This window comes from Spermophilus citellus (genome assembly GCF_964194105.1).
Source record: "Spermophilus citellus genome assembly, chromosome: 2".
Lineage (NCBI taxonomy): Eukaryota > Metazoa > Chordata > Mammalia > Rodentia > Sciuridae > Spermophilus > Spermophilus citellus.
Genome location: NC_138183.1, coordinates 6,422,356 through 6,449,186, shown reverse-complemented (window position 1 = coordinate 6,449,186; position 26,831 = coordinate 6,422,356). Strand labels below are relative to the sequence as shown.

Genomic DNA, 26,831 nt, shown 5'->3' with positions numbered 1-26,831 from the left:
GGGAGCCGCTGAGCGGACACTGACCCACGGCGCAGTGGGGCAGGAGCACTGGGGGGCCGGGGGTGGGCTCGAGAGCCAGGGAGGGGCCGGCTTCGGGAAGCTCGGTTTCCTAGAGACGTCATGTTCTAATTGAAGGGCAGCCTCGCGGCAGAGCCAGCCGCCTGGCCACCGCAGCCCACGGAGGAGAGCGTCCCAAGTTGCTGTTGACAAGAAGTAAAAAGGGACTCTGCTCCGGTTCTACCAGGAAGGACGAGAGAAAGGCAAAGACCTGACAGCAGAGGAGGCTGGCTGTTAGAAGGCGGCTGCTGGTCCAGCAAGCTCATGTCTCGGGGAGCGGACTCGGGGGGCTGCCTTCCCCAGGGAATAGAAAGCGGGGGAGGCGCCCTGGGAACCCCCCCCATCCCACATGTTCGTTGAGCACCTACTACATGCCAGTCCTGGCTGGCACTGGAGGAGACAGGGAAGGGCCCGGCTGCTGAGAGCAGACCATGAGGCTGCCACCTGGTCAGGCGTGTCAGGTCCCTTCTTGGAGGAAGTGGAATTGCAGTAGGGACCTGAAGGATGAGTGAAGTGAGGAATGACTGCTCTGGGTGGAGGGGACACATGCAGAGGCTCAGGGGTGGGAAGGAGTGTGGCTGTTCCAGGAGCAGAAGGATCAGGAGAGGGTCCAGCAAGCCCGTCTTGTTCGGGCTTTGCCATTTTTAGGCGCTGGGGCAAAGCTCCGTGGTAACGCGTCTGCTTAGCCTGTGCGAGGCCCTGGGTTCAATCCCCAGCAGCAGAACAATAAATAACGTAGATTTTCCACGGTTGAGAGCAGTGGAGTCCTTCCTCTGTTGCAGGTGTCTGGAGTGTCTGGGTCACCCAGGCCTTCCCCAGGGGCTCTCGAGAGGGCAAGTGTCCCCTGTTCTGTGGGGGCAGCAACCATATCCCAGTTTCCCTGGGCCTCCTGGGATGCCCTTGCCTCCACAGGGGGCTGATCACAGGCTGCCGCAGCCTATCAGGCCCAGGCCCCTGCTCAACTCCGTTGGGAAGGCCAGGTCTTGAGTTGGGGAGCCCAGGTGGAGGGAAGGCCCAGGAGCCCTCAGTCAGGGGTGGGCAGGTTCCTGTGCCCCACCTGTGTGGGCCTCACCAGTCCCCTGCACCCATCAGGAGAGTGGGCGGGGTGCAGGGGGGGGCAGCGCCATCCCTGGTAACAGTGCATGATGGCAGCAGCTCAGCATCAGGGCTGTGGGTCACAGATGCACAAAGACCCAGAGACAGAGTTCCACTAACCCGCAGAGGAGGCTGTTCCAGGCAATCGGCTGCAGACCCCAGGGGACGGCGGGTCGGGTGCTCGGGGCAGGGGGACCTGGAAGATGGGTGCAGGTGGCAGGTGTCTCCTTCGTCTCCGTCACCATGATCCTGACAGTGTGGACCATTAATTGTGCCTCTGCTACATGTTTTACTCTCCGTGTGGATCCTCTCATTGGACGTCTCCAGCTCCACGAGGTGGCGGTCCTTTGGCCCCGTTTTCCAGCTGAGGCCCAGCAAGTCGGGTTACACAGTGAGACTCCAGGGCCAGCAGGTCAGGGGCCTTTGTCTGCAGGAATTCTCCACCCTGCTGGCCCAGAGCCCAGGACGGTCTCCCTGTGACCTTGCCTCCATGGGTTCCTTTACGGTGGGCAGCAAAGATTCCACCGAACTAGAGCAGGATTTGCTAAACAAGACCAAGCTGTCCTGGATGCAGACAGGCAAGCTGGGACCGCCCCCACTGTCCCCATGAAGCTTGAGGTGACGCGGGCCTAGATAGGACCAGCCCCAGAGAGCTCCTGCAGGTGCCCTTAGGGGTACTGTGGGGATTCTGGCCTCAGCCTCCTCCTCACTTGCTGAGTGATTTTGAAACGTGCTCATCTCTCCGATCCTGGAATTTCTCTTCGGCAAGATGGAAGGACCCGGGGCTTGGGCTGTTCAGGGGAGTCGATGAGGTCAGGCAGGTGGGAGCTCAGCTCTGTGCCTACTGGGCCCCCTCCCTGTCCCCTAGGAGGAGGGGCGGGAGAAGCTTTGCAGCCACCTCCCCTCGCAGGCAGGACACTGAGTTAAGCCAGTGGGCCCCAGCAGCTCAAGGGAGGGGGGGGGCTTTGCTGAAACCTAACTCTACTGTCCCCAAGGGGGACACTGACCAGCCCATTGCCCCCAACCTCACAGGACCCAGACCCCTCTGTCCCTGCCCGGTCTGCCTGGGGACCCCTCTTGGGAGGGACAGTGCTGAGTTGCTGCCTCGCTGCCGCACCTGACCGCCACTCCAGAGCGGGAGGAGGCGTCTTGCTTTATTTTCCACGGCACTGACTGTAACCGTGTCTAATTTCATGACAAATACCATCTATAAAACACAGCACAACTATTTTTATAATGTGGTGTTTGAGGTTAAAAATTCAAATTAGAGATTAATTGCAACTTCCAGGAGACCTGGGGGTGAGAGAGCCCGGGGAGAAGGCTGGGACGTTCAGATGTGCGTCCGGAGGGCTCTCTCCTACCCTCCGGGCCTGGCTAGAGCACCAACACGCATGCGCACTCACACGCCACCAGTCCGGGGCCCTGCAAAGCTGGCGCAGACGTGCTGTTCGCCTTCTGAGGGAAGCTGATCTGGACCCTGGCTAACTTCTCTGCCCAGGACCCCATGACAGTAGCCATCTGAAGCAGGTTCCCCAGGACAAAGCAGCCCTGGGGTTTTGGGAGGCAGATGGCAGAGGAGGGAAATGCCCAGAGCTTGGGGGACAAGAAAAGAAGTGAACAGATCAGGTTTATGGCCGTAGGTGCCAGCTCTCTGCTTCTCCATAAACCCGCCCTCCAAACCAAAACCAGATGGAAATCGAAGTGGTCTGAGGGCGGGGAGACATGTGGGAAGGGAGGCCTGGTCGGGAGGAGGCAGGATAAGAGAGCCCCATTCTCAGAGAGGCCAAAGGCAGGACGCATCCCCTGTGGCATGCAGGGGCCAGCTCGGGGACCCTGGTGAAGGAACTTGGGAGTTCTGGAGGTCTCACTGGCACTTCTGGGCTCTGTGGGGAATCACGGATGAGTGTTTCCTGTCTTCTTCAAAAGGGGGAAACAGCAATGGACCGGGAGAGGGGCCACTCTGGGCACCTCGAATTTCCCTCTTTCCACTTTCCCATGGTTATGGACACCCCCGAGGAAGAGGTGTGGTTAGGAGGGTGGCAGCTCCGGGGAGTTGCTGGCCAGCTGTCTGTGGCCCAGAAAGGGACCATGGAGTCAGACTGGCTCCACTGGGCCCCTGGGGCAAGGAGTTTCCGAGCCTCAGTTTCTTCATCTGTAAGGCGGGGACAATGTCAGCACCTACCCAGAAGGAGGAAGGGGATAGGTGCACTGGGCACATGGCAGGCTCCTCCTGTCCTTATTATTACTGCTGTTGCTATTGTTAGGATCTCGAGGTATGGGACCCAGAGAGAGGACGGAACTGAGGGCCCAGCCACACCCCTGGCGGCTGTGGGTCCCCAGGGACCCTCATCTTCCCAGCATAGGGATCAGGAAGTGTCCCAACCCAAACTAGCTCCATATTAAGGCAAAATCTCTGTCCCTCCACCCCAGTCCCACCCCGAGGCGGGGCAGCGAGAGCAGGAGCTGGACTATCCCCATTGTCTGTTGGCAAGCTCAGGACCAAGCCAGAGGGGGAGCGCCGGCGGCCTCCACCCGCTCTGGGCAATGGCTTTGCCCGCTCCCGGGGGACTGCTCGGGTATCTGCAGTCCTCCTCAGCCCTTGGCACAGCAGACGCACAAAGCCGGGCCTGAGCGCTGAGTCGGGAACAGCCTGAGGGCGGGGCTTTGCCTGCGAGGCCTCGGGCCGAGCTCAGCCTCGCTGCGGTGACTTCTTTGAGTGATGTCACTGTGCACAGGAGCCCCTGCTGGGACCCGCTTCCTTCTTTTCAAGGTCCCCCACTACAGGCGAAGCACTAGACTAGCAGGACCTTTCTCTTCTTTATGGAAGGCTGTCGAAATCTCCATTTCACAGATGAGAAATAGAGGCTCCTTTATTCAGCGCGTTTCATGACCCCCTACTAAGCGCAGGCTCTAGACAGCCGGGGAGTCCCTCCCACCGCCGCCGGCAGAGGCAGCGTCCCACTCAAGAGCAGAATCCAGAACACCCCACCCTGTCCCTGCTCACCCCACGGCACACGGCTGCAGCTGGCCAGAGTCCCCCAACAGGCCGCACAGATTATCCTCCAAACCTAGTTTGGAGAGGGACCCCTGACCCGCCCATGTGGCAGGGGGTCTGCGAGTAGAGGAAAGAGGATTCACGAGGCGGTCCACAAGTCCCTGGGCGCAGTGCTCGCTGCAGATTAGGGTGGAAAGGGGCTCCCGGAGCAGGGGACCCACTATTCTAGTTCTGCCAGAGCGAGGACAAGGAGCTTAGGCGGTGTGCCAGTCAGGGCCGTCACCTAAGACGGATAGAAAACCAGTTGTGGGTTGTGGCTCAGTGGTGGAGCGCTTGCCTAGCATGTGGGAGGAACGGGTTCGATTCTCAGCACCGCCATGGGGCTTGGATCTACGGAGACAGACAGACTCACTCAGAAGTCCCAGCAAAAGTCTCCCTATGCCCTGATTGGGCCCCGTCCCACCTCTGAACCAATCACAGCGGCTGAGAGAAGCTGGGTGCTGATTGGCTGGAGACCTCGAGGCTGCCCTGGACCCTCGGCCCTGGGGGAGGCTGTTGTCCAGAGGGGCCTGGGAGTGCTGGAGCTCGGTGTGGAAAGGAAGAGTTCCCAGGACAGCTTGGCCCGCTGGGCTTCATGTGCAGCGCCTCACGCAGGCCTCACTGAAGGACCTGCATCAGCCAAGGCTCAGAGAGGTCCAGTAACTTTCCCAAGGGCCTTCGGCTTGTGAGTGGGGCAGCAGAACTCACTTCAGGACCTCAGTCTCAATCATGACTCAAAGCCACCCCCTGTCTGCCCATGAGGTCTGGACGGCTGGCTGGCCTTCTTGGCCTCTCTGCCAGGGCAGGTAGTGGTGCCACCGAGGCTGAGGGCACCCATCTATTCAGCCACAGGCTTGTGAGCCCAGGGATGCCAGGGGTGATGACAGGAAGCCCCCTAGATGGCCAGGGAGTGTCCCAGCCCTACCTGATTCTGGGGAGATTGCCCAGGCCTGGGCAGCTGGGCTGGTTGGTTCTTACTAGGCCCAGCACCCTCTTCCAGTAGCAAGGTCCCCCACCATGTTGCCTTGGACACAAATACCCTTGACCCATGGCCAAGAACAGTGGTGACATGCCATCTCCCGCACTCAAGATGTCACAAACTATTTTTATTTTTTATTTTTATTTTTTTTAAAGAGAGAGGGAGAGAGAGAGAGAGAGAATTTTTAATATTTATTTTTTAGTTCTCGGCGGACACAACATCTTTGTTGGTATGTGGTGCTGAGGATCGAACCCGGGCCGCACGCATGCCAGGCGAGCGCGCTACTGCTTGAGCCACATCCCCAGCCCACAAACTATTTTTAAATTATACTTCTGCCCTGTAATGTCAAAAATTAGGTTCTAGGCCTTCATTTTCCTGGGCCTTAACCCTTGTGTTCCTAGAGGCTCGATGGCTGGAGGCTCAGAACCCTTCATCCCTGCGCCCCAAGAGTTTACTGAGCACCTGTGGTGCCAGGCACAGGCAAGCTTAATCGCTGATGGCAAAGAGCTGGGTTCTTCACGGAGGGGTAAGAGCAAGACTGGAATATCTACTAGTCAGAAGGGACAGCCTATGCAAAGACAGGAAGTGACCTAGAATCCTCAGGAAGCTGAGGCAGGAGAATGGCAAATTCCAGGCCAGTCTGAGCAATTTAGTGAGACCCTGTCCCAAAATAAACATTTAAAAAAGAGAACTGGGGATGTAGCTCAGTGGCAGAGCACCCCTGGGTTCCATCTCCAGTGCTGCACAAGGAAACCCTCTGAGCTGGTGTGTCTGCATGCTCCAGGCCTTTTCTTTTTAGAGATTTAAGCCAAGGGTGCTTTAGCACAAAGCCACATCCTTGGCCCTTTCTATTTATTTATTTTAATTTTTTGAGACAGGTTTTCGCTAAATTGCTTAGGTCCTGGCTAATTTGCTGAGGCTATACTCAAACCTGTGATCCTCTTGACTGAGCCTCCCGGGTCACTGGGATGACAGGTGTGCGGCACCATGCCCTGTGCTCCTTGGTTCTTGCCCAGGGTAGGAGGAGGGGGGCGTCCAGGTGAGCATGAATGAAACACTCACCTGGGCCTGTGCTGGTGCAGGGTGGGCTCCAAGGGTGGCCCCTTGGTAACATGTGCGTCATCAAGCCAGGGCCTTCTCAGAACAAGGTCCCAGTTCATGAAATTAGGACTGGGGATGTGGCTCAGTGGTAGGGCACTTCCCTGGTGTGGAGAAGGTCTTGGGTTCCATCCTCAACACTGAAAAGGAAAATAAGATTCTTGAAATTAACCCTCCCTGCTCCCGCCCCTCCCCTTCCCTGAGTGGGGGCCTGGGTGGGCCCAGGGGGGTGGGAATGCTAATGAAATCAGTGGAGCCCGGTGGGGCCGCCCCTAGGGGAGAATTATGCAAACTGTACTTCCTGTTCCAGGCTCTTTTCCATATTTGATTGTCTGGGCTGAGGGATAGACACCTGCAGCGCAGAGTCAGAGCAGAGTCAGAGCGGGGACAGATCTGCTGCCTCAAATGACAAGTCATCTTGTGGAGCCTGGGAGATGTGGGCTGCTCAGGGCACTCAGGCTCGTGGACCAAAGTGGCCTCTGGCTCGGCAGGGAAGAGGGGAGAGGTGCAGAGGGTCAAAGTAGGTCCCATCCCCTGACCATCTTCCAGATGCCATCTCTCAGCCCCCACGTGCCATGCTGTATGGACGGGGAATGGAGGCAGAGAGGGAGGAATGGGTTGAAAGAACAGCCTGGCTCCCCTGAGGGTCACTGGACCTAAGGCCATGGGGTTCTGATAACAACCAGGTCGGGAACAGGAAGGCATCTTGGCCCAGCCTGGCTCAGAGCCCAGCTGCGCAGGCCTGGGCAGGCCACGTCCACTCTGAGGGAATGAGACAGGGTGCTGAAGACTCACTCTGTGAGTCCCTCAGAGGGAGACACTCTGTGCTCCGTGAGGTGAGGGGCTTGTTTAAAGCCATGCCTGGACCCATGAACTGCCCTGGTCTCTGCTCCTCCTGTCCCCCAAGCACCTGTACTGGCACATCAGTCTCATATTTCTCCCAAGATGCATCATTGACATTGGACAAGGCCTATTTGACTCTGAGGGAGAGAGGCCAGGAAGGCTCATGGAGCCAATTCTGTCACTCTGTCTGCTGTCATTCAAGAGCATGGCGCCCAGAGAGACACTGAAACCTGGGAGCTCACACAGAGTAGGGCCTGGGACAGGAGACCAGGCCTAAGAGCCACTGTGGGGAAACATGCAAACACGTGCTCCAGGGTCCTGACTTCAGGGAAGGGCTTTTTGGGCAGGGTCTTGTAGGATGAGGAGGAGCACCCTGCTTGCCCTCTGCCCCAGTCCACGCATCCCTGCCCTCCTGCCGTGTGGCCTAGCATCTTCTCTGTGACCTCAGCCTTCTCCTTCATAGAATGGGGTGGACAGCGCCTGCTCTGTGCTTGGAATCATAGTTTGTAGCCTTTTCAGTTTGGGTGTCAGTCACCAGTTTCACATGGGCTCATGGCTTGGGTGCTGGTGTCAGAACACAGGGAGACACTCTGTGCCCCCTAACACATGCCTGTCTCCTCTCTGGGGCTCTCCTCTTTCAGGCCTTCCTGCGCCCTCCATCCCCAGCTCCCAACTCCCAAAGTGCTTGTGTCTCCAGCAAGAGCCTGCCTGCTTCCGTGGGGACCCGGAGCCTGCCCTGGGGACTGGATGACCTCAGGCCAGTCATCATGGCTCCCCCATCTGTAAAAGGGGGATGATAGCACTTATCTTCCAGGAGGGTGCCAGACCTTGGTGGGCGGGCACCTTTGGCTCTGGGGACTGCTCCTCGCAAGCTGGCAGGAGCCACTGTGTGTCCTACTCTCCTTCCTTGCAGGGCTCACTACCTTATAGTCGTCATCTGTAACCACCTTGTAGGTGGGTCTCCATTTTGCAGGTAAAAAGCAGGCTCATTTTGGGTACACGTCCATGGCCACAGGGCTGGAGCTGGCCTCGAGGCCTGTGTGGCACCGGCCATGCACTTGGTGTTCTGCACCAGTGGCCTCCACCCTGGCTGAGGGCTGACTGGAGAGCTTTCAGTGAGGCCTGGTGGGTCCTGCCCCAAACCAGCTCAGTGGGACTCTCAGGGGTGGGGCCCAGGGGCTGGCATCCAATTAAGCTCCACCCCCACCCCGCCTGACCCCTGCACTGTGCAGCTGGGGCTGAGGACACTGGAGGCCTTGCAGCCACTGTCCCTTCCCTCTCCCCTGCCCTCTCCTCCTCCTATATTGTGGGATATGTGCACTCCTGTCTTGAGAGTTGGCTTAAAAGGTGGGGCCGGTTTTCTCCAGGTTGACTTTTTTCAGGCTTCAGGGGTTAAAGTAAGTGCCCCACGCCTGCCTGTCATCCCAGCAGTTTAGGAGGCTGGGGCAGGAGGATCACAAGTTCAAAGCCAACCTCAGCAACTTAGTGAAGCCCATATCAACTCAGTGAGACCCTGTCTCAAGATAAAAATCCAAAAAAGGGCTGTGGATGTGGCTCAGTGCTTAAATGCTCCTGGGTTCAATCCCTGGTGCAAAATTAATAAATAAATAGAATTGGATGGGCCACTGTGTGTTTATCCACTCACCTACCCGAGGCCATCTTGGTTGCTTCCAAGTTGGGCAGTTTGAATAAAGCTGGTGTGAACAGCCGTGGGCAGTTCTCATGCGCACATTTTTCAGCTCATGTGGGTCAATACGTGTAGGGTCTGCTTAGCTTCCTAAGAAACTGCCAGACTTTCTTCCAAGTCTAACGTCTCTCCCCCAGCAACAGACGCACATTTGGCCAATTGTCAATGTTCTGGACCTTGGCCATTCTGATGGGCGCATCATGGTGTCTTCTTGTTTTAAGTCCATTCCCCAGTGATATATGACATGGACCATCTTTTGTATGCTCATGTGCCATCTGTAGATCTTTGGTGAGGTGTCTGCTCAGGTCTTTTGCCCATTTTTTAACCAGGTTGTTTATCATTTTTGTAAAAAAAAATATGGTAGATAGTCTTTTTCTCTCTCTCTTCCTCCTCCTCCTCCTTCTTTCTCTTCTAGGTAAATAGTATTTTTTAAAATTTTTTTGTAGTTGTAGATAGACTGAATGCCTTTATTTTATTTGTTTATTTTTATGTGGTGCTGAGGATTGAACATAGTGCCTCACACATGCTAGGCAAGCACTCTGCCACTGAGCTACAGCCCCAGCCCAGTAAATAGTATTTTTAAAAAATTAATTGAACTCTTGGGGCAAAGCTTGCCTCACCACAACCTGACTATAAGTATTTATCTACAGAGCTTCTCTGCTGTCTGTATTTTAAATATGTTAGAAAATTTTTCTTGCTATCACCAAGGCTGTGGACAAGGGTTTGCCTACTGGCAATGCTAGATAGTTATGGATTTATTTCCTTTAAAAAGTGGAACTGATGCTAGGGTTGTGGCTCAGGGGTAGAGCACCTGCCTAATATGCATGAGGCACTGGGTTCAATCCCCAGCAAAACATTAAAAAAAAAAGCTAAATAAAGGTATTGTATCCATCTACAACTAAAAATGTTAAAAAAATAAAAAGCAGAACTGAACATAGTTTGAATGCACTTCTATGACCGGTGCAGGACCTCCCCAAATGCATGTACTGGGGGGCCCAGGGATAGGGAGAGGGTGGCTGCAGGACCCTCTGGTTCATCTCCTGGAGTCTCTCTGCAGCCCAGGGAGAAACTCAACACTGCCCACGCAGGTGGCCAGGCCTGGCTAAGGCCAGAGCTCATGAAGGTCCAGGGTCGTCCTGGATATTTGGGGGGATCCTCTCCTCCCCCAGCCCATGAGTGAGGACACACCTGCAGTTGGCACATCCTCAGAGCTTCCTGGCTAGGGAGGACGAGGGAGGCCATGGAGTGGGTGTCAGGCAAAGGGACAGATTTAAATGACCAGAAATTGCCACAAAGTTCTCTCTAGTGCAGATGAGAACCTGCCTTGGGGAGCCAGGCTGCAAGGGGCGGCTGCCTGGTAGAGTGGGCTTCCTTCCAGACCCTCTGCCACCTTCCTCTAGCTCCACTGGACCAACTTGCTGGTTTGGTTTGGTTTTACCCCAGAGCTTTGTTTCGTCTCCCTCCTCCCGGGCTGAGGGCAAGAGCCTGCTTCACCACCAAGGGAGAGCTGGGTGGGGAGCCCCTCAAGGCTGGAGCCCCCCTTTTTGGACCCCTGCATCCTTTGTGGGGTGTGGGGAGCACAGAATATTTAACATGGGGCTTGGCTGGAAAGCAAAAGGAGGGCTGGGGATGTGGCTCAAGCGGTAGTGCGCTCGCCTGGCATGCGTGCGGCCCGGGTTCGATCCTCAGCACCACATACCAACAAAGATGTTGTGTCCGCCAAGAACTAAGAAATAAATATTAAAAAAAAAAGAAAGCAAAAGGAGCCTCTCTGCGGGTGGCAGACGCAGGGCTTGCTACCTGCAGGCCGGAGCTTTTCTAAAGTGCAGTTTGTTCTAAAACCCAGCATTTCTGACAGCGCAAGTTAACGAGCCCCCAAGTGAATTCAGAGAGTATTAATGGGAAAGTTCTACCCAGAACTTCGCTGCTCAGGGAAAAAAAAAAAAAAAAAACAAAACTTTAAGGGCGAGTGTGGCACTTTGATGTGGACCCATATCTTATAAAGCCCCCTCTGAGGAGGGGGAACTAGTGTAACCTGGAGCCTGCAGATGGCCTGCAATTGGCCAGGCACATGGTCCCTCAGAGGGGCTGGTGGGCCGTGCACCACCAAGGGGCATCCAGTACTCACACTAGTGTAAAGGACAGCTCCTGAGGAGTACAGTCCCCTTTCCCCAACAACCACCCATGCCCTTGAAGGACAGAAAGGCTCCGAATGTGCCCTCGGCTTCCAGCTTGGGTGGGGGTGAGATTTGCCGTAAGTGGAGACCTTGCAGTCAGTCCTGTCAAGGGAAAGGAGTCACCCACATTCCTGAGTGCCCCGGGAGGCCACACTCCCCAAGCAGGTACTGGGATAGGAGGACTTCTGCTAAGGGATCAAAGGGACCCTGAGAAAGGGGAGTGGAGGAGGGGTGCCCTGGTGAGGGTCCACATTGCTGCCGGCGGGGGTGACTTAGGGCTCCAGGTGCGCGGTTAGCAGTGGAGGAGCGGGCACTGATCCAGGATGCACGGGGGCCCGGGTGGCGGCGGGAGGCCCACAGCTCAGCTGAGTGCCCGATCTGCTGCCTTGCCAGCCATGAACCTGCGGCTGTGACCGCTCTCCCCCGCCTCACTTCCCGGCCTGTCCAGCTGGGATAGCGTGTGGAGTCCGTCACAGAGCCCGTCCAGCCGGTGGCCTCGGGTGGCACGGCCGTGGGAACTGCCCCTCGGTACTGGGGGCCGGAGTCCCCTGCGCTTTGCTCAGGGAGAGGGAGGGCGGCGGGGCTGGCGCAGAGGGGGCGCCGGGCGAGCAAGCAGCGGGGGCGGCGCCCGTCCTGTCGGTCCGGCCATGGCCACTCCCAGGGCGGCGGGCCGCGCGGGCTGGGCGCGCCGGGCTATTAACGTCTGTGTGTCTGGGCCGCGGGTCTGCGGCGAGGCAGGCGCCAGGGGCTCGCCTGGAACCAGATGTGCCGCGGCGCCGCTCTGGCCGCCACCGGCGCGGCGCGCTCGCACGCACGGGCTGGCGCGCACGTGGCCCGGCGGCGGCGGCTGGCGCGGGGCGCGGCACCCACCCCCCGGCCTCGCGACCCCCGCCCGGCGGGCGCGGCAAGGGACCCCCGCCCGCGAGGGCAGCGGGCGGCGGGACGCCGGTTCCCGGGGCAGTGCCCTCGCCCGCGGCCTGTCCCCGAGGGAGGGGTCGGAAGGGTGGCCGCCCGGAGCCCAGCCCCCCTCCGGGCTGGGGGCTCCCCGTCCCCCAAAGTTTATTTTCTTAAGTTTGCGCGTAAGATCTTTCGAAGCTCTGAGTCAGGGCCTCCCCTCCGCCGGCCTCTTTGGCCACCAGAAAGGCCTGGAGGGCGGGGAACCCGGCGGCTGCGGAAGGGGCTTCAGGCACAAGACGCCCATTGAGGCCCTTCCCAATGGCGCCAAATCTGCATCAGCCACCAGAGGAGCCCCAGCCCCAGCTGTCCGTCACCACCGTGACTCCCGACACCGCCCCCGGCAGCCCTGGGTGCTCTGCTCCTCCGGATCAGCCCCTTCAAGTCTCTGGGGCCCCATGCTGACCTGGTGGGCTCCCTGTGCCCTGCCGGGGGTGACCCTTCCAGGCAGGGGAGGTTAGGAAGAAGCCCAGGGCGTGGATGAGGAGGGGCACTTATGTCCATCTCCATGGAGGCCACATGGAGAGTAAAGAAGAGGCCAGGCCTAAGGAGAAGGCCTCGCAGGCCCTCAGGGTAGGGAGCACCCCTGAGCACCCCTGGCTTGCAGCCAGGACCCTGCCTGGGAGAAGAGTGGGCCACAGGAAGTAGTGAAAACCAGCCCTGCCCGCCTCCAACCGGGGCGTGGGGGTGGGGGACCTGTGGGCCTCACACATCAACAGGCCTGGGTGGGCAGGCCTGCACTATCTGCAGGGGCCCAGCACCTGACCGCCAGCCAGCTGCCATTCCATCAGCCAGTATATGGCAAGTCTGGGACCTGAGTCTGGAATCACACACTGACAGCTACTGTGACTAAGGTGTATGTGACTGATCATGCGTATTTGTCCTTCTAGTTCTCACCACTGCCCCAGGAGGAGATGTGGTTGTTACCCCCGTTTTCTAGCTGGGAAGACTGAGGATGTGAGAGGCTGTAGGAGAGGGTGCAGCCATGGAGGAGGGACTCAGAGCCCCAGCCTGACTCTGGCATCCACAGCTCCTGCCATTGGGCTGGTGGGCACCCCTGTCCTGGCGGTTTTACATGTAAGAACCTGGAAGTGCTGGAGAGGAGCGTCTTGGAAAGACTTCCTCTGAAGCAGGTGGGGCATTGAACACCCCCCATCCTTCCCCCCCAGAAAGCTATAGAACTGAGACAGCCCCCAGTGTTTACAGCAGACAGGAGCTGGGAGGAACCTAAGTGTCCAAGGGGAGGGGAATGACTGGCTCAGCCGTCTTGGTCTCCCCGTGGCTGTGAAGACGACCAAAACCAGGGCAGGGGGCTGAGGGTGGATGGAGTGAGCTTCCGGCCACCCGCAGGGAGAAGCCTCACCACACTGAATCAGCTCCATAAAATGGCGAGGTAATATCAATCCCCTCAGCCTGAACACACACACAACAGCGATGTTACCTGAACACTTACAGGGTGCCAAGTGTTGTCAAAGCACTTTAGATACCAGTCTCCACTTACAGTGAGGACTCTGAGGCCCAGAAAGGTAAAGCCACTTGTTCACAGATCTCATGTAGCTGGCATGTGATGCCAGCTTTTGAATGCAGTTATTTTCAGGAAAGGAAAGTGTGGTTGGACAGGTTGTCCACTGCACAACTGTGGGGGGCACCCGCACACTGTAGTTTATTGGAATGACAATCTTAAAGTTGGGCAGTACACGAACTGTGTGATCATATACCTTGTCTTTAGGTGTGTCTGATCTTACTCCCAGATTCTCAATCCATGCCCCATCTGAAAGAGAAGACCATAGTTATACACACTGGAAGTGCCTGGATACATGTGGACACAGGACCTAAAGTCTGGAAAAACAACAACAGCAGTATGGTAGCATGTATAGCTACCTCACCTCACAGATGTCCTTCGGTGATGGTCTTTGTGGTTGTCATCATCCCCCAACTCCCCTTTAAAAAAAAGAAGAAGCCAGGCACAGTGGTGCATGCCTGATCCCACCAACTTGGGAGGCTGAGGCAGGAGGATCACAAGTTCAAGACCAGCCTCAGCAAGTTAGTGAGGCCCTGAGCAACTTAGCAAAACCCTGTCTCAAAATAAAAAATAAAAGCACTGGGTTGTGGCTCAGTGGCAAACATCCCTGAGTTCAGTCCCAGTACCAAGAAGGAAGAGAAGAGCGAGCAGGGGCGGGGGACAGCCTATTTAGGCAGCTCTGGCCTGTGGAACCTTCTGTAGTGATGGACGTGTTCCCCATCTGCAGTGTTCATCGTGCCAGCCACTGGCCACATGTGGCTCTTGAGGCCTTGAAATGCAGCTCGTGTGACCCAGGAATGGGTTTACATCCTCGTTTTAATCCGTGAAAGTTCAAGTTGAAGTGGCTGCGTGTAGCCTGCAGCTGCCAAGAGGCACAGGGCAGACCTGGAGCCTCGACCACTGTCCACCCCTCTGAGCCGTGTCCTTCCCAGATGGCTGCACTGAAGGTCCTGGTTCCAAAACTTGCAGGTGCTGGAGTGTCTGCTGCAGATCCTCAGCTGGCCCCTCGGGACGGGAATGTCCCTTTACAACAAGTAGAATTCCAAAGCAAATGGTCAGTGGCTGATTCCAGATTCTGAGAAATCCAGATCTGGGATCTTCCCTTGCACTGGGAGCTCCTGTGTGTCCAGGGGCAGGCAGTCCCCAGAGTCAGGGCTGACACTGCTTTGAGAGAGCAAAGTGGTCCCGGAGTCCCCAGTGCTGCCCCTTCACAGTCTAAACCCAGCAGAACTGGGGGACCACGGGGAGCAGAGTTAGGGCCCACTGTGCCGGGAATCCTCCAGAGTCAGGGCTGCTGTTGTGAGAGGGCTTGATCAGGAACGTGTTCGAGGTGCGGGAGACCCCAGGGCCTGGCTCTGATCCCCCGCCCCTGGAGGCAGTCCTGGGCTGACCGTAGCTGGGATGGACACAGGTGCTCACCTGCCCCCACCCAGCAGGGAGCACCAGCCTGAGGACCGTGGGCACTACGCTCTGCTTGTTCAGGTAGAGGGAGGGGGCCCACTGAGTCCAGAAATTGGGCCTGTCTCTGCTGTCTGTCAACAGCAGCCTCGGTCACCCTGGGCTGGAAACAGTGATTCCAAGAAGGGCTTCCCCTAGCCACTCTGGGCACAGGGAGTTTGGACATAAACCCCCATTTGGCCCCTCCTGTCGGTGTGACCTGGTTAGTTACTTCCCCACTTTGATCTCCCTTGTCCCCACTGTGAGCTTGGCTCAGAACCAAGCCCTCCGCATCCTGGAAAGCAGGGCTTTGTAACCCAGGCCCAAGCGCACGGTAAAAGTTGAGCAGATGGAAGAAAGAAAAAAAACAAAGGGTGGGGAAGAAGAGATCCTGTCCCCCCCCAGCCCCCCCCCCCCCCCCCCCCCCGTGGCTGCAGGGGCAGGAGCCCTGAGACAGCCCTGGAGCGCGGCCAGCTGAGCCTCACACACAGTTTCCAGCCTGCCCGGAACCCATAACTGGGTCAGGAAAACCTCCAGCATTGCTTCAAGTTCAGCCTCGGGGAGAGCAGCACTGTCCCCAGCCACGGTCAGGGCGGGTGCCACCAGCCTGGGAAGAAGGAGCTGTGGTGCACTGGGGACCCTGCGGTGGAGCAAGGGCAGAGGCACAGGAAAAAGGACTCCCCACCCGGCTGACTTGAGACAGGGTGGGCGGGCAGGCTTCTCGGATCGCTGCCCCTGGGCGTCACCTGCAGACTTCTTGCACACCTGTGCTTGCCTGGGGAGGGGTCGGTGGCGTTCCTTGGAGTCCTCGAGAGGTTCAGGGTTGAGTAGGGGAAGTGCCAAAGAGCTGGGCCTGGGCTCCATTTGGGGAAAGGATTTTGAGATGAAGGTGGTGAAGCACCATCGTTTTCGCGGCTCTTAGGAAGATCCTGGACCCAGCCCCACTGCCAGAGACGGGGTTACAGACGCTGCTCCTGCTGCCATGGACACGCGGGAAGCCCAGGACTCAAGAGGGGAGTTGTCCCTGGGTGCAGTGGGGCACACCTGTCATCCCAGTGTCTGGGGGTGGGGGTGGGCTGAGGCAGGAGGATCAAGTTCAAGGTCATCTTTAGCAACTTAGCGAGGCCCAAAGCAACTTAGTGAGACCCTGTCTTAAAATAAAAATAAGGAGGAGTGGCTCAGTGCCCCTGGGTTTAATCCCGGTACCAAAAAAAAAAAAAAAAAAAGGAGGGGGGCTCTGTTGTCTAAGGGCACCCAGGGCCCAGTTTTTCTCATCCTCAGATACTCTGGGGAGGCGCCTCTGCTGTTTGGGTGGGCGGCTGGGTCAGCATCCGCCCTGGAAGCCTGGGAACAGAAGTGGGAGGGAAGGAGGACAGGGAGCGTCCCCGGGCATCAGACTTCAGTGAACAGAACCTGGGGCCCCGCTGCCCTGCTGGGAGCCCTTGGCCAAGTCACGTGCCCTCCGTGCCTCCATCTCCCCATCTGCAAAATGAGGGGCTTTGATGGACGACCTCTAAGGTCCCTCCAGGCTCAGAGGATGAGAACAGCAGGCTGGGGATCCCAGCACAGTTTGCAGGTTTGTTTCCAAACCAAGCCTCGTGAACCTGGAACAGCCGTGTGTCCAGCCCGGACTCCCCAGCTGGCTGCAGGCTTTGAGAGGCCCAGGGCCCCCAACAGGAGAGGAAGCCCTGCCGCCCCGAGAGCATCCTGGGCAGGCAATGGTTACCGGGCAGCTCTCCCGCAGGTACCAGCCCCTTATTAAAATGTAGGTTTTACAATAAATGTGGCATTTGGCCACCAACCTTAGATTAAAACCAGACAGGACCCCCTCTCAGAGTAGATTGGGGGCAGAGGGCTGCTCCTCTTCCTCCGGGAAGACCCCCCAACTCCCACCCCTCCCGTACCCCAACTCCAGCCGGTGCCCCACTCTCTGGAGCTTGGTTTTGGGGTTTGGGGGGTGGAATGTGACCAGAGGAGCCTGGGACCTTGAGCCCCTGGCTCTTGGTGCCCTGAGGGAGGTGGCCTGGAGACTGTGCAACTCCATGGGGTTCCTGCTGGGAGCCCCAGAATTGGGGCAGGCCAGCTGCATCTGGCTTTGCCTTCCTGGCCCCCTTTTTTTGTGCCTGAGAACTGGACACCAATGTCCCTGTTCCCCACTGGGGCTTCATGACCTTCGTGACCCCATTTCCCACGGTTCCTGGGCTTTGGAAGTTTGGGCCAGACCCACCTAGGGCTTTCCCGAGTAAGCTGCTGCAGCCCGGCCACCAGCTCCCAAAGACCCTCGGCAGAGCCCCCGGGGCTCCGCACCTTCCCCGGCTTCTAGGGCTCCCCGACACCTCTCCCCTTGGCACCTCAACAGCAGTGATTCAGGGGGTGCCGATCCTCTGCCGACCCCAGGCTCCCCTCAGCCCCCTACTTTAAAATAACGACTTCATCCAGATATACTCTGTCCCTCGAGCACGTCACCTGTGGCCGTCTCGTGGGTTTCAGCCGTGAGTCCCCTAGCTGAGAGGCTCACACACGGAAGGAAACCCACGCCCTTCAGCCGCTGCCCGCCTCCTCCCACCCTGGTGGCCACTGATCTGCGTTGTCCCTGCCTCTCTGCTTACTCTGGACATTTCTTTCTTTTCTGTGGTGCTAGAGATCAAACCCAGGCTTGCGGGCCGGGCTCTGCGCGGGCTCTTTTCCCAGCCCTGCTCTGGACCTTCCCATAAAGGGGTCCCTACGGTGTGTGGGCTTTGGGACCGGCGTCCTTCCTTTAACAGAGGTTGTCACCGTTTGCCGTGTTTGTCCCTTCACAGCTGAATAATATTCCATTGTGTGGTCAGGCCACGCCCACCTGTCAGCTCATGTAGGGTGGTTCCCACTTACGTAATGCCTGGTGGACATTTGTTTATGGAAGTCTGGGGGCATGTGTTTCATTTCTCTTGGGGAAACACCTGGGGGTGGAATTGCAGTAACTCTGTAGTAATTGTGGTAACTCTGTTTCACATTTTGCTGAAGCTTCTAGACTGTTTTCCAAAGTGGATGAACCATTTGCATTCCCAGCAGCAGTGTGGGTTCCGGTCTCCCCACGCCCTGCCCCTGCTGGGTGTGGCCGTCTTGACTGCAGCCCTCCCCGGGGGTGGGTGAGACACTGTGGGTTGATCTGAACAGTGCTGAGCATGTTTCCCTGAGCTTGCTGGAATTTGCATATTTCTTCTTTTCCTTTTTCTTTGTTGTACTGAGGATGGAATCCAGGGCAGCGCACATACTAGGCAACCTCTGCCACTGAGTTCCATCCCAGCTCTTTTTAATTGTATTTTGACACAGGGTTCTTGCTAGGTTGCTGAGGCTGGCCTTGAACTTGAGTTCCTCCAGGCCTAGGCCTGGACGGCCCCTAGGAGGAGCCTGGCCTGCAGGAGGGCCGGCGCTGTAGTCCCCCGGGCCCTCCTCCACTCCTGGCCCATTCCTTCAACACTGAGCACACATTCATGGAGAGCCTACCTGTCCCCGGCCCTAGGGCGGGTTTCAAGGACACAGACCCAGTAAGTTCCAGTCCCTGCTGACCCAGCGACCCCAGGCTTACCCTCCAGTGGGCCAGAGGTGAGGTGGGGGCAGTGCGGGGCCTCTGGGAACCTAGGAGGCTTCCTGGAGGAGGCCACGTCTCTGCTGGAGTGAAGGTGAGCCTGGGAAGGAGATCCTGTGGGCTCCGGATCAGTGTGGCAGAGGCAGGGGCCACACGGGAGGCTGCTGTCCTGGGATAGCCTGAGACGGCCCAGGGCTGCCAGGGCTGGCTCCACCCATGGCTGACTGGCCCATGGAGGCTCCCCATGCAGATCCCACCAGATGACCAGAGCTGCCCTCCTGCCTACGCCTGGCCCCAAGTGTCCTGGCTAAGGCCAGGAGGCCGGTGACCACACCGACTCTTGGCCCCCTGCTTGTGATGCTGGCTGGGATGGGGCCGGAAGCCCCTAGTGCCCTTACCCACAGGGTCCAGGAGAACGGTTTCTCTACCTCCTACTTCCTTCTGTCCTGCTTCCAAGTGTATTGAGGCCAACACTGGGCCAGGCCTGGTCAGCCCGCCACGCCCCCAGACAGCCCCCCAGGCCTTTGAGCCTGGGAACAGAGGCACTGCCATGGGTACCCCTCCAGCACCCCTGAGCGCCTGGGGAGACGTGGGGAGGGGAGAAGGCCCTGCCCGCGCGCTGCGCTGCGCTCTTGGTTCAGAGCCTGGTCTGGCCTGGGCTGTGCCCTTGGCTGCTTGGCCTGCGGGCCTCGGTTTCTCCCATGCAAACCTGAGCCAAGAGCCGCGGGCTGGGCCCTGTTATTCAGGTGCAATTCCAGGGAACGGTGAAAGGGTCACGCGTGGCCACTCTGCTAGTGACTGACCTAAGATCCAAACCTGGAACCTGGCCCCTCCTTGACCACTGAGCGCGGCCCCTCTCTTATCAGAGAGGAAAGATCCGCCTCTGGGTCGCACTCCAAGCGAAGGAGGGGGTTTCAAGCTTTTTCCGAGCCCTTCTCCCAGGACCCCTCAAAGGAACCCAGGTGTCCTCCACGGAAGCCCTGGGGGGCGGAAGCTCCCCCACTTCCCGCCCGCGACTTTCCCTGGCCATAAACATTTCTGCAGCTTCAAGTGCCTCCGAGAAGGCCCAGTGTTAATTTGTTAAATCCACATCAAGGTCCCAAGGACCCGTTGTTTATTTTTGTGATCCTGTTGGCAGAGACCACGTGGGGGTGGGGTTTGCTTATTTGGTCAGAATAAATGCTAATTAATAAAAATCATTTATTTGGGTTGGAGCTCTCCGCAGCCCCGGGGTCAGGCGCAAACTGACTATTTGCAGCAAAAACAAACAGAGAGTGTCTCTCGACAGCTTGAGAAAGGCAGCAACAGAGGGGCTGAGTTTATTTGTCTTACGAAGAATTTGCAGTTAATTCCCTCCAGACTATTTAGACCCTTAAATTACACGGAATAAGAAAAACTGTGGGCACAGGGGCGGGCGGGGAACGCACCATCGTTTGGCCAGAGCAGAGCGTGGCCCGAAGTCGGCCCAAGAAACCGTGTGAGTGGAGTAACAATGGCAGAGACCTGCACAGTCTTCTCGCTGTTATAGGACAGGGAAGATGTGACTTGGGTTAAGGGAGAGAGCACAGGACGCTGCAGGCCTCCCCCTCCTGAGAGTGCTTGCCTTGTCACTCCTCACCCCTAGCCCTGTCCTGTCCTGTCCCACCCGGCACAACAGCATGGGGACTGCCCTGGTGACCGAGGCAGGCAGGGGTCTCTGCTTTGTTCTGAAGGTCAGGAAAAGCAAAAGGCTTATTGAACAGAAGGGAATTGGGGCTCAGCCCCACCAGGACAGGGGAGGCCGCCACCCCCCCATGTGGGAAAAGCCGGAGAGGGCAGAGGCCCAGAGGCCTGAGGCTCAGAGGGGATTTGTTTATTTTCAAAATGCTGCAGCCCAAGCTGGAGTCCCCTGGGGCGTCCCCACGCCCACCACCATGGTCCTTCAGGAGGTGGCTCAGGAACTCCTGGTAACAAGTATCACATCCATCTGCTGGAGGCAGACGCCCCAGGGCCCTCTGGCTGGGGCCAAGCCATGGGCTGGACTGCTGGGCCTCCCCTCTGTCTCCCTCCTGCAGGGGCTGCACCCAGGCGTCCACCAGGGGCCTGGGCTCCGGGAACCAGAGCTGGGGAGGAACGCCCTGTCCTGGGGTCCCACGGAGCAGAGCTCTGAGGGCACCCGGGGACATCAGGCAGGGACCAAGTCTGCAGCAGCCAGCTCAGCCAAGCTCCTGGCCACGAGAAGCCACTGTCCCCCGAAGCTCCTGCAGTGGGGGCTTCCTTGTGGATGGAACTGCACAGGGCTGCGCCTCTGCTGGGCATTTCTGCACCCAGGAGATGATGTCACCTTGACCTCCTGGGGAGACAGACCCCGGCACCTGGGTGGTGGGAGCAGAGACCCCACGGAGATGGGCTCCTTGCAGCGGCCGTGGATCCAACCCGCGGGTGCCCTCCGTGAGGCTCTCGGGCTTGTTTCCCTGGGTGTGCAAGGCTTACAGGGTCGGTGTGGGGAGACATGGGTGGGAGATGAGGAGCAGGACACAGGCCACTTTTGGGCAGGCACCTCCCCTCACAGCTGTCCCTGGGGACGGCAGGGCTTGAGACCTACTGGGGACCCCAGCAGGGTGGGGGGGCTCTGTGCTGGTCAGGGGGCAGCAAATGTCACCCTTTGGTGAGGGTGCTGGCTCCAAGTGGCCGCCCCTTCCCTGCAGGGTGGCACTGCTTGCCCCAGCAGCCACTCGGAGACGCCGGGGCTGAGGATGGTTTTCCTTTAAACACCCCCAGTTTGGGGTTGCTCAGAAACTTCCCGAAAAAGTCTCCTTTTTTGGCTGAAATGCCTCCTGTGCTGGGCGTGTGCCCAAGCAGCACTGCCCCAAGGAGGGCGGAAGTCAGCTCCGGGTGGCTGGCGTTCCGGAAGCTTCCATCACTGCCTTCCCCGTTGGACTCGCTGGTTTTCAGCGGCGGCCGAGCTTCGGGGTGTAGGGTTTCTGTCCAGCCGTGGTGCAGAGACTCGCGGGCACCGGACTTTCTCGTCCGTCTTCGCCTCCCCTTTGAGGCTAGGGGTGAGGAGTGACAAGGCAGGCAGGCTCACGGGACAAGGCCAGCTCACGTGGGCCCCTCGGTGCTCCCTCCCCGCCTCTGCTTGTGCAAACAAGCGCCTGCCACCCCCCACCCAGGGCCTCTCAGCCTGGGCGCCGTGGGCATTTTGAAGTAGATAATCCCTTGAAGTGGGAGCCTGTCCTGTGTTGCAGGGTATTTAGGAATAGACGAGGTGCCAAGTGGGATCCATCGCTAGGCCTGGAATGTTCTAGAAGCTCAGTGAACCACTGCACAAAAGTCCAGCCTTGTGCAAAGAACATAGCCTGTTCCCCCCACCCCTTTCTACCTGCTAGGCAAGCCCCTGCTCTTAGCTGTCCCCAGCCCCACATGGTGTTCTTTGATGGAGGAAAGTGTCACCAGGGAAACAGAAAATACAAGGTACGGCTGAACCTCGGTTAAAACAGGCCCCGCCCCACGGGTCAGAGCAGACGAGCACAGGCCGTGGGGGACTTGGCCACATCCAGCGTTTACTCACTGGCCCAGAAATTCCACGCCTAGGAACCTGTCCCAAATATGCACTGGCAGAAACAGAAGAGGCTGTTTGGACAAGGCTATTTCTTGCGGCATTCCTTAAGTTTCAAAATGCTGGAAACACGCCAAGTGCCCGTCAAGAGGGCTCTGGCTGAATAAGGCACAGTACAGCCGCACACAGAGGACCACGCAGGCGTGGAGAGGATGCAAGGGCTTCTAAGCCGGGGAAGAAAGGACGCAGGGTGACTCGTTAGCTGGGGATGAACAGTGCCTGCCTTGTTTTCTATTAACAGAAGGACAGAGGAGCCAGGCATGGTGATGGGCACACCTGTGATCCCAGCAGCTCGGAGGCAGAGGCAGGAGGATTGTGAGCCTCAGCAACTTAGCAAGGCCCTAAGCACCTTAGCGAGACCCTGTCTCAAAATAAAAAAGAAGAGCTAAGGATGTGGCTCAGTGGTTCAGCGCCCCTGGGTTCAATCCCCAGGATCAAAAAAAAAAAAAAAAAGAAAACAGTACACGTATTTTACTATCCTTGGAAAAAGCAATCCAGGAAATGCAGCAAAGACTGATTAAAGAAATGATTCCTACAGGCGGGGAGAGGGGGGACAAGAGGGAAAATACATTTTGGGAAAATGATTTTTTTGCTGTGCTGAGTCGGAAAGGTGTCCAGAATGCTGTTGGACAAGGACAGACACAGCAGAGCGCCAGCAAGCCTGCCGGATCTGTGCCTGTCAGGTTTTGACATTTCTGTCCTCTGCTAAACCGTGGGGAGGTGACAGGGACAGGGGAGCACTTTGCACCACTCCCCCCAACCCCTGTGCTGGTTGACTCTTTCCGGGACACGCAGTGATATTACTTTGCTATTTAAATACACATTTTTAATGAGGAAATCGGACATAGGAGGAATTGTGCCGAACTGCGTGGCGTTGGCCCAGGCGTAGGGTGAGCGAGCAGATGGACAGGGCTCTGTGGGGTACGGGCGATCGGGGGGCTCCCTGGAGGAGGGGACGGTAAGCTGGGTCTGGGGGGATTTTTCTCCAGGATAAAATTTAAATGTGGAAAGAGTCACTGAACTTCCCCTCCCTCCGAGAGGACAGGGCAGGCCCAGGTGTGACCATTACCATGAAAGTGGCTGACCTTGTGCTTTCCCAGGGCTGTGCAGAATCCCCCCTACCAGAGCTGCTCAATCTGCACCAAGGCTGAGCTGGGTCAGCCAGCTCCCTGCTGGGATTCACGGGCTGCCTCTGCTGGCCCTCTTGTGCCTTGCCTGGGTGTTCTCCCCCATGCCGGTCTGTAGGCTCTTGTGCATCCTTCAAATCCAGTTCAAGAACATCTCTCACTGGGTGCAACTAGGGAGGCTGAGGCAGGAGGATCACAAGTTGAGGCCAGCCTCCGCAACTCAATAAGACCCTGTCTGTGGTAAAGTGCCTGTGGGTTCAATCCCAGCACTGGAAAAGAAAGAAGAAGCCACCTTCCAAGGGCCCTCCCCTGACCCCTCCTCATGGCCTCCCAGAGCTGCGCATGCTCACCCCTGGCACTGTGGTGTCTGGATCCCAGCCGATGAGCCAATGACGCCAATCGCCAGTACCCGCCGACACACAGTGGGGCTCAGCACCCCCAAGGCTGCTCCCAGAGCTGGTTTGGTTTGGGGAGCAGGATGAGGATCCTGGTGCCAGACTCCAGGGTTCAAATCTGTCCCCCACCAGTGACTTCAGGGGGCCCTTGAACTTGGGCCAGAGACCTCAGCCTCCACATCTTCCCTCCCCCTCTGCAAATCACAAGTGATGAGGCCCACAGCACCCGCCTCAGGTCCCTGTGGACATCCATGACCTGGGGGCTAGTGACCATGTGCCCCAGGTCCTCACCACCTTGGCCCCTGCAGCTCTTTACAATTTATTATTATTATTATTATTATTATTATTCAATGACAGATGTGGAGGGAGAGCTTACTGTGCCCCAGAGCTGGGCCAGGCACTGGGGTCAATTAGGTGTCTCCTGGGCGCTGCTTGACCAGGTCACTTGTCCCTGATGGGCTCTTGCTGTGGCCCCCAATTAGTTTGCTCAGACTGGGTTCCACAGGGCAGGGCCTGGCTGCTGCTGGTCACCATTACACCGGGGCCTGACACTTGCTAGGTGCTCAGGAAATGCAGCTGAAGAATGGACAGATGGGTGGACGGAAGCACAGGAAACAGGGAGAAGGCTGGAGGCTGTCCCAGCCCCAGAGGGCGGCCAGGATGGGCAGCGCGCACCGTGGGCCTCTCGCCCCTCTGCTGACCCTTTCAGCCTCTCCACAGGCGAGTGTCCTAGCCCCGGGCGAGGTGGCGCCGCCAAGCGTAAGAAGAAGCAGCGGCGGAACCGCACCACGTTCAACAGCAGCCAGCTGCAGGCGCTGGAGCGCGTGTTCGAGCGCACGCACTACCCTGACGCCTTCGTGCGCGAGGAGCTCGCGCGGCGCGTCAACCTCAGCGAGGCGCGCGTCCAGGTGAGCATGACCCCTGAGGGGGCACCAGGGAGAGCCGCCTGAAGCGCGGAAGCCACCGCTCACCCAAGGTTAAGCAGTTGCCAAGGGGCGCGGGGGTGTTTAAGAGCAGGAGGGCTGGAGTTCAAATCCAAACCTTGCCATTTAACTAGCTGTGTGATCTTAGGCAAGTTATTTACCCTCTCTGTACTTTCATTCCTCCATGCAAAATAAACACACCGGTCTATTTTTGTAGGGGTCTATGACAGTTGGGGGAGTTAATATTTTTGTAAAGTGCTTAGAACAGTGCCTGACAAGGACTTTAATAAGTAAAAGCCACTTTAAGTTTGCAGCTTTACCTGCACCAGCTGAGCTGCGCGTTCAGGTGCACCCCCTCTCCTTCAGCCTCCCCCTCTGCTCAGCCTCCTCACTCGCCCACCCAGCGGGTGCCGCTTGTCGTCCCTATTTCCAGAGGTGGAAGCGGGCGGCAGGGCGCGCACATACCCAGGTCCACCAGCCCGCCCCTCCGGCTGCCCTGCTGCCACTCACCGCACCTCCCGCCCCAGGTCTGGTTCCAGAACCGCCGCGCCAAGTTCCGCCGGAACGAGCGGGCCATGCTGGCCACGCGCTCCGCCTCGCTGCTCAAGTCCTACGGCCAGGAGGCGGCCGTCGAGCAGCCCGTGGCCCCGCGGCCCACCACCCTGAGCGCAGATTACCTCTCCTGGCCCGCGTCGTCCCCTTACAGGTGAGATGGGACCCTTGGGGCTGGACGGGGGCTGCGGGCTCCCATGGGGCACTTAGGGCCCAGACCCCCTTGGGGACCTGAGGGCTTGGCCCCACCAAGTGGCCTGCTTGTGCGTGTGTGTGCTCATGAGCGTGCGTGCGGCTGTCAAGAGAATGCACACACCTGGGTGTGAGGCGAGGGCGTGAGAGCCCAGCATGGGTGTCAGGGGCGTGTGCCTCTACGTGCCCACCTCAGGTCCAGGAAGAGGGGACGCCAGGTCTCCAGCACCCTGTGTCCACTCTCCAGGTGAGAAGTTGAGGCTGGGAGAACTGAGGGAATGGCCTTCCTGTCCATGGTCCTGGCTGGGCCCAGAGTCAAGTTCTAGGGCAGTTTTTTTTTCCCCCTTCAAATTAAAACTTTAGAAGGGATCTGCGGTGAACTGGCAGACAGAGGGAGAAGCTGGGGCCAGGCCCCGGGACGCAGGCTGGCAGGGGCACCACTGGCCGTGGTCTGGGTGAGCAGCCCTGCTGCGGTGGCCTGGGAGGCAGTGGCGGGCTTGCGAGACCCCATCCACACCACTCTCCCTCACCTGGGCCTGGAGGACCACCAGGGCGCCCTGGGACACAGGCACCGCGGGGCCAGGCCCAGAGCTGGCTCAGGGACAGCGGTGCCCCGGGGACTGTTCTTGGGAGGGTCAGCAAGGAACGCCCACAAATAAAAGGCTCCTTAGACCCAGCGTCCTCCCAGGTGTTTCTGACCCCTGCCTCCTTCCCAAGTCCTGTAGCCCAGCCCTGCGCCCCAGGCACAGGCCCCGGGAGAGCAGGCTGGGGGACAAGGTGACCTGAGGCAGCAGGCCAGCTTCACTGACCCCTGTGTTTCCTGTCCCCCTAGCTCGGTGCCACCCTACAGCCCTGGGGGCTCAGGCCCCACCACCCCAGGGGTCAACATGGCCAACAGCATAGCCAGCCTCCGCCTCAAGGCCAAGGAGTTCAGCCTGCACCACAGCCAGGTGCCCACGGTGAACTGACAGGCAGGGACCCATCGGCCCTGGCCCGACAGCAGGAAAGAGGACAGCTGGACAGGAAGTGGCCCCTCCTGTCCCTGTGCCAGGGCTGGCCAGTGCTCCTACCCACATCTCCAGCCTGGACTCCTGAGCTCAGAAGGCCCCAGGGCACCCAGAGTGCGGCTCGGCGCATCTGTCTGCAGCGGCTGGAGACCGCCACCCTGGCCCGTGACGGGCTGGGCTGGACAACGGGGCGGGAGCCCACCAAGGACCTCGATTACTTTGTGTATTAAAACCAAAAGGCTTTGTCTTTAAGAAATAAACCATTTTTTTTTAAGCTCCAAAAGGTCGTGGCAGGGTGGATAAGGGGAACTGGGACCCCGTGGGACTGATGGACCTTCTGGGACCCTTCTCTGGCCTGCAGCAGTCACAGGGCCACCCTGGGCCTGGCTCAGACCAGCCGTCTCCGAGGCACACTCGCACAGTCCCTTGGAATGTCATCCTCAGTCACCCTGCAGGGCCCACGGCTGGGGGCTGGGGTAGGGGACAGAAACCTGCCCTGGGCTTCATCTCCCATTCTGAACCCCCAGGGACCCTTGCTGTGTGACAGGGCGGGGGCACCTCCACTCTATGCAGGGACAGGATAGAC

General features: G+C 58.4%; 1 protein-coding gene across 1 annotated transcript in view; it reads left to right on the top strand.

The window, feature by feature from the left end:
* Window positions 1-26,519, top strand: part of PRRX2 (paired related homeobox 2) — a 35,635-nt gene extending 9,116 nt beyond the window's left edge. The window contains exons 2-4 of the mRNA XM_081279153.1: window positions 24,292-24,479; window positions 25,022-25,200; window positions 26,071-26,519. Coding sequence (XP_081135279.1) covers window positions 24,292-24,479; window positions 25,022-25,200; window positions 26,071-26,206 — 503 coding nt within the window. The 3' untranslated portion in view covers window positions 26,207-26,519. The remainder of the gene's footprint in view (window positions 1-24,291; window positions 24,480-25,021; window positions 25,201-26,070) is intronic.
* Window positions 26,520-26,831: the final 312 nt, after the last annotated feature.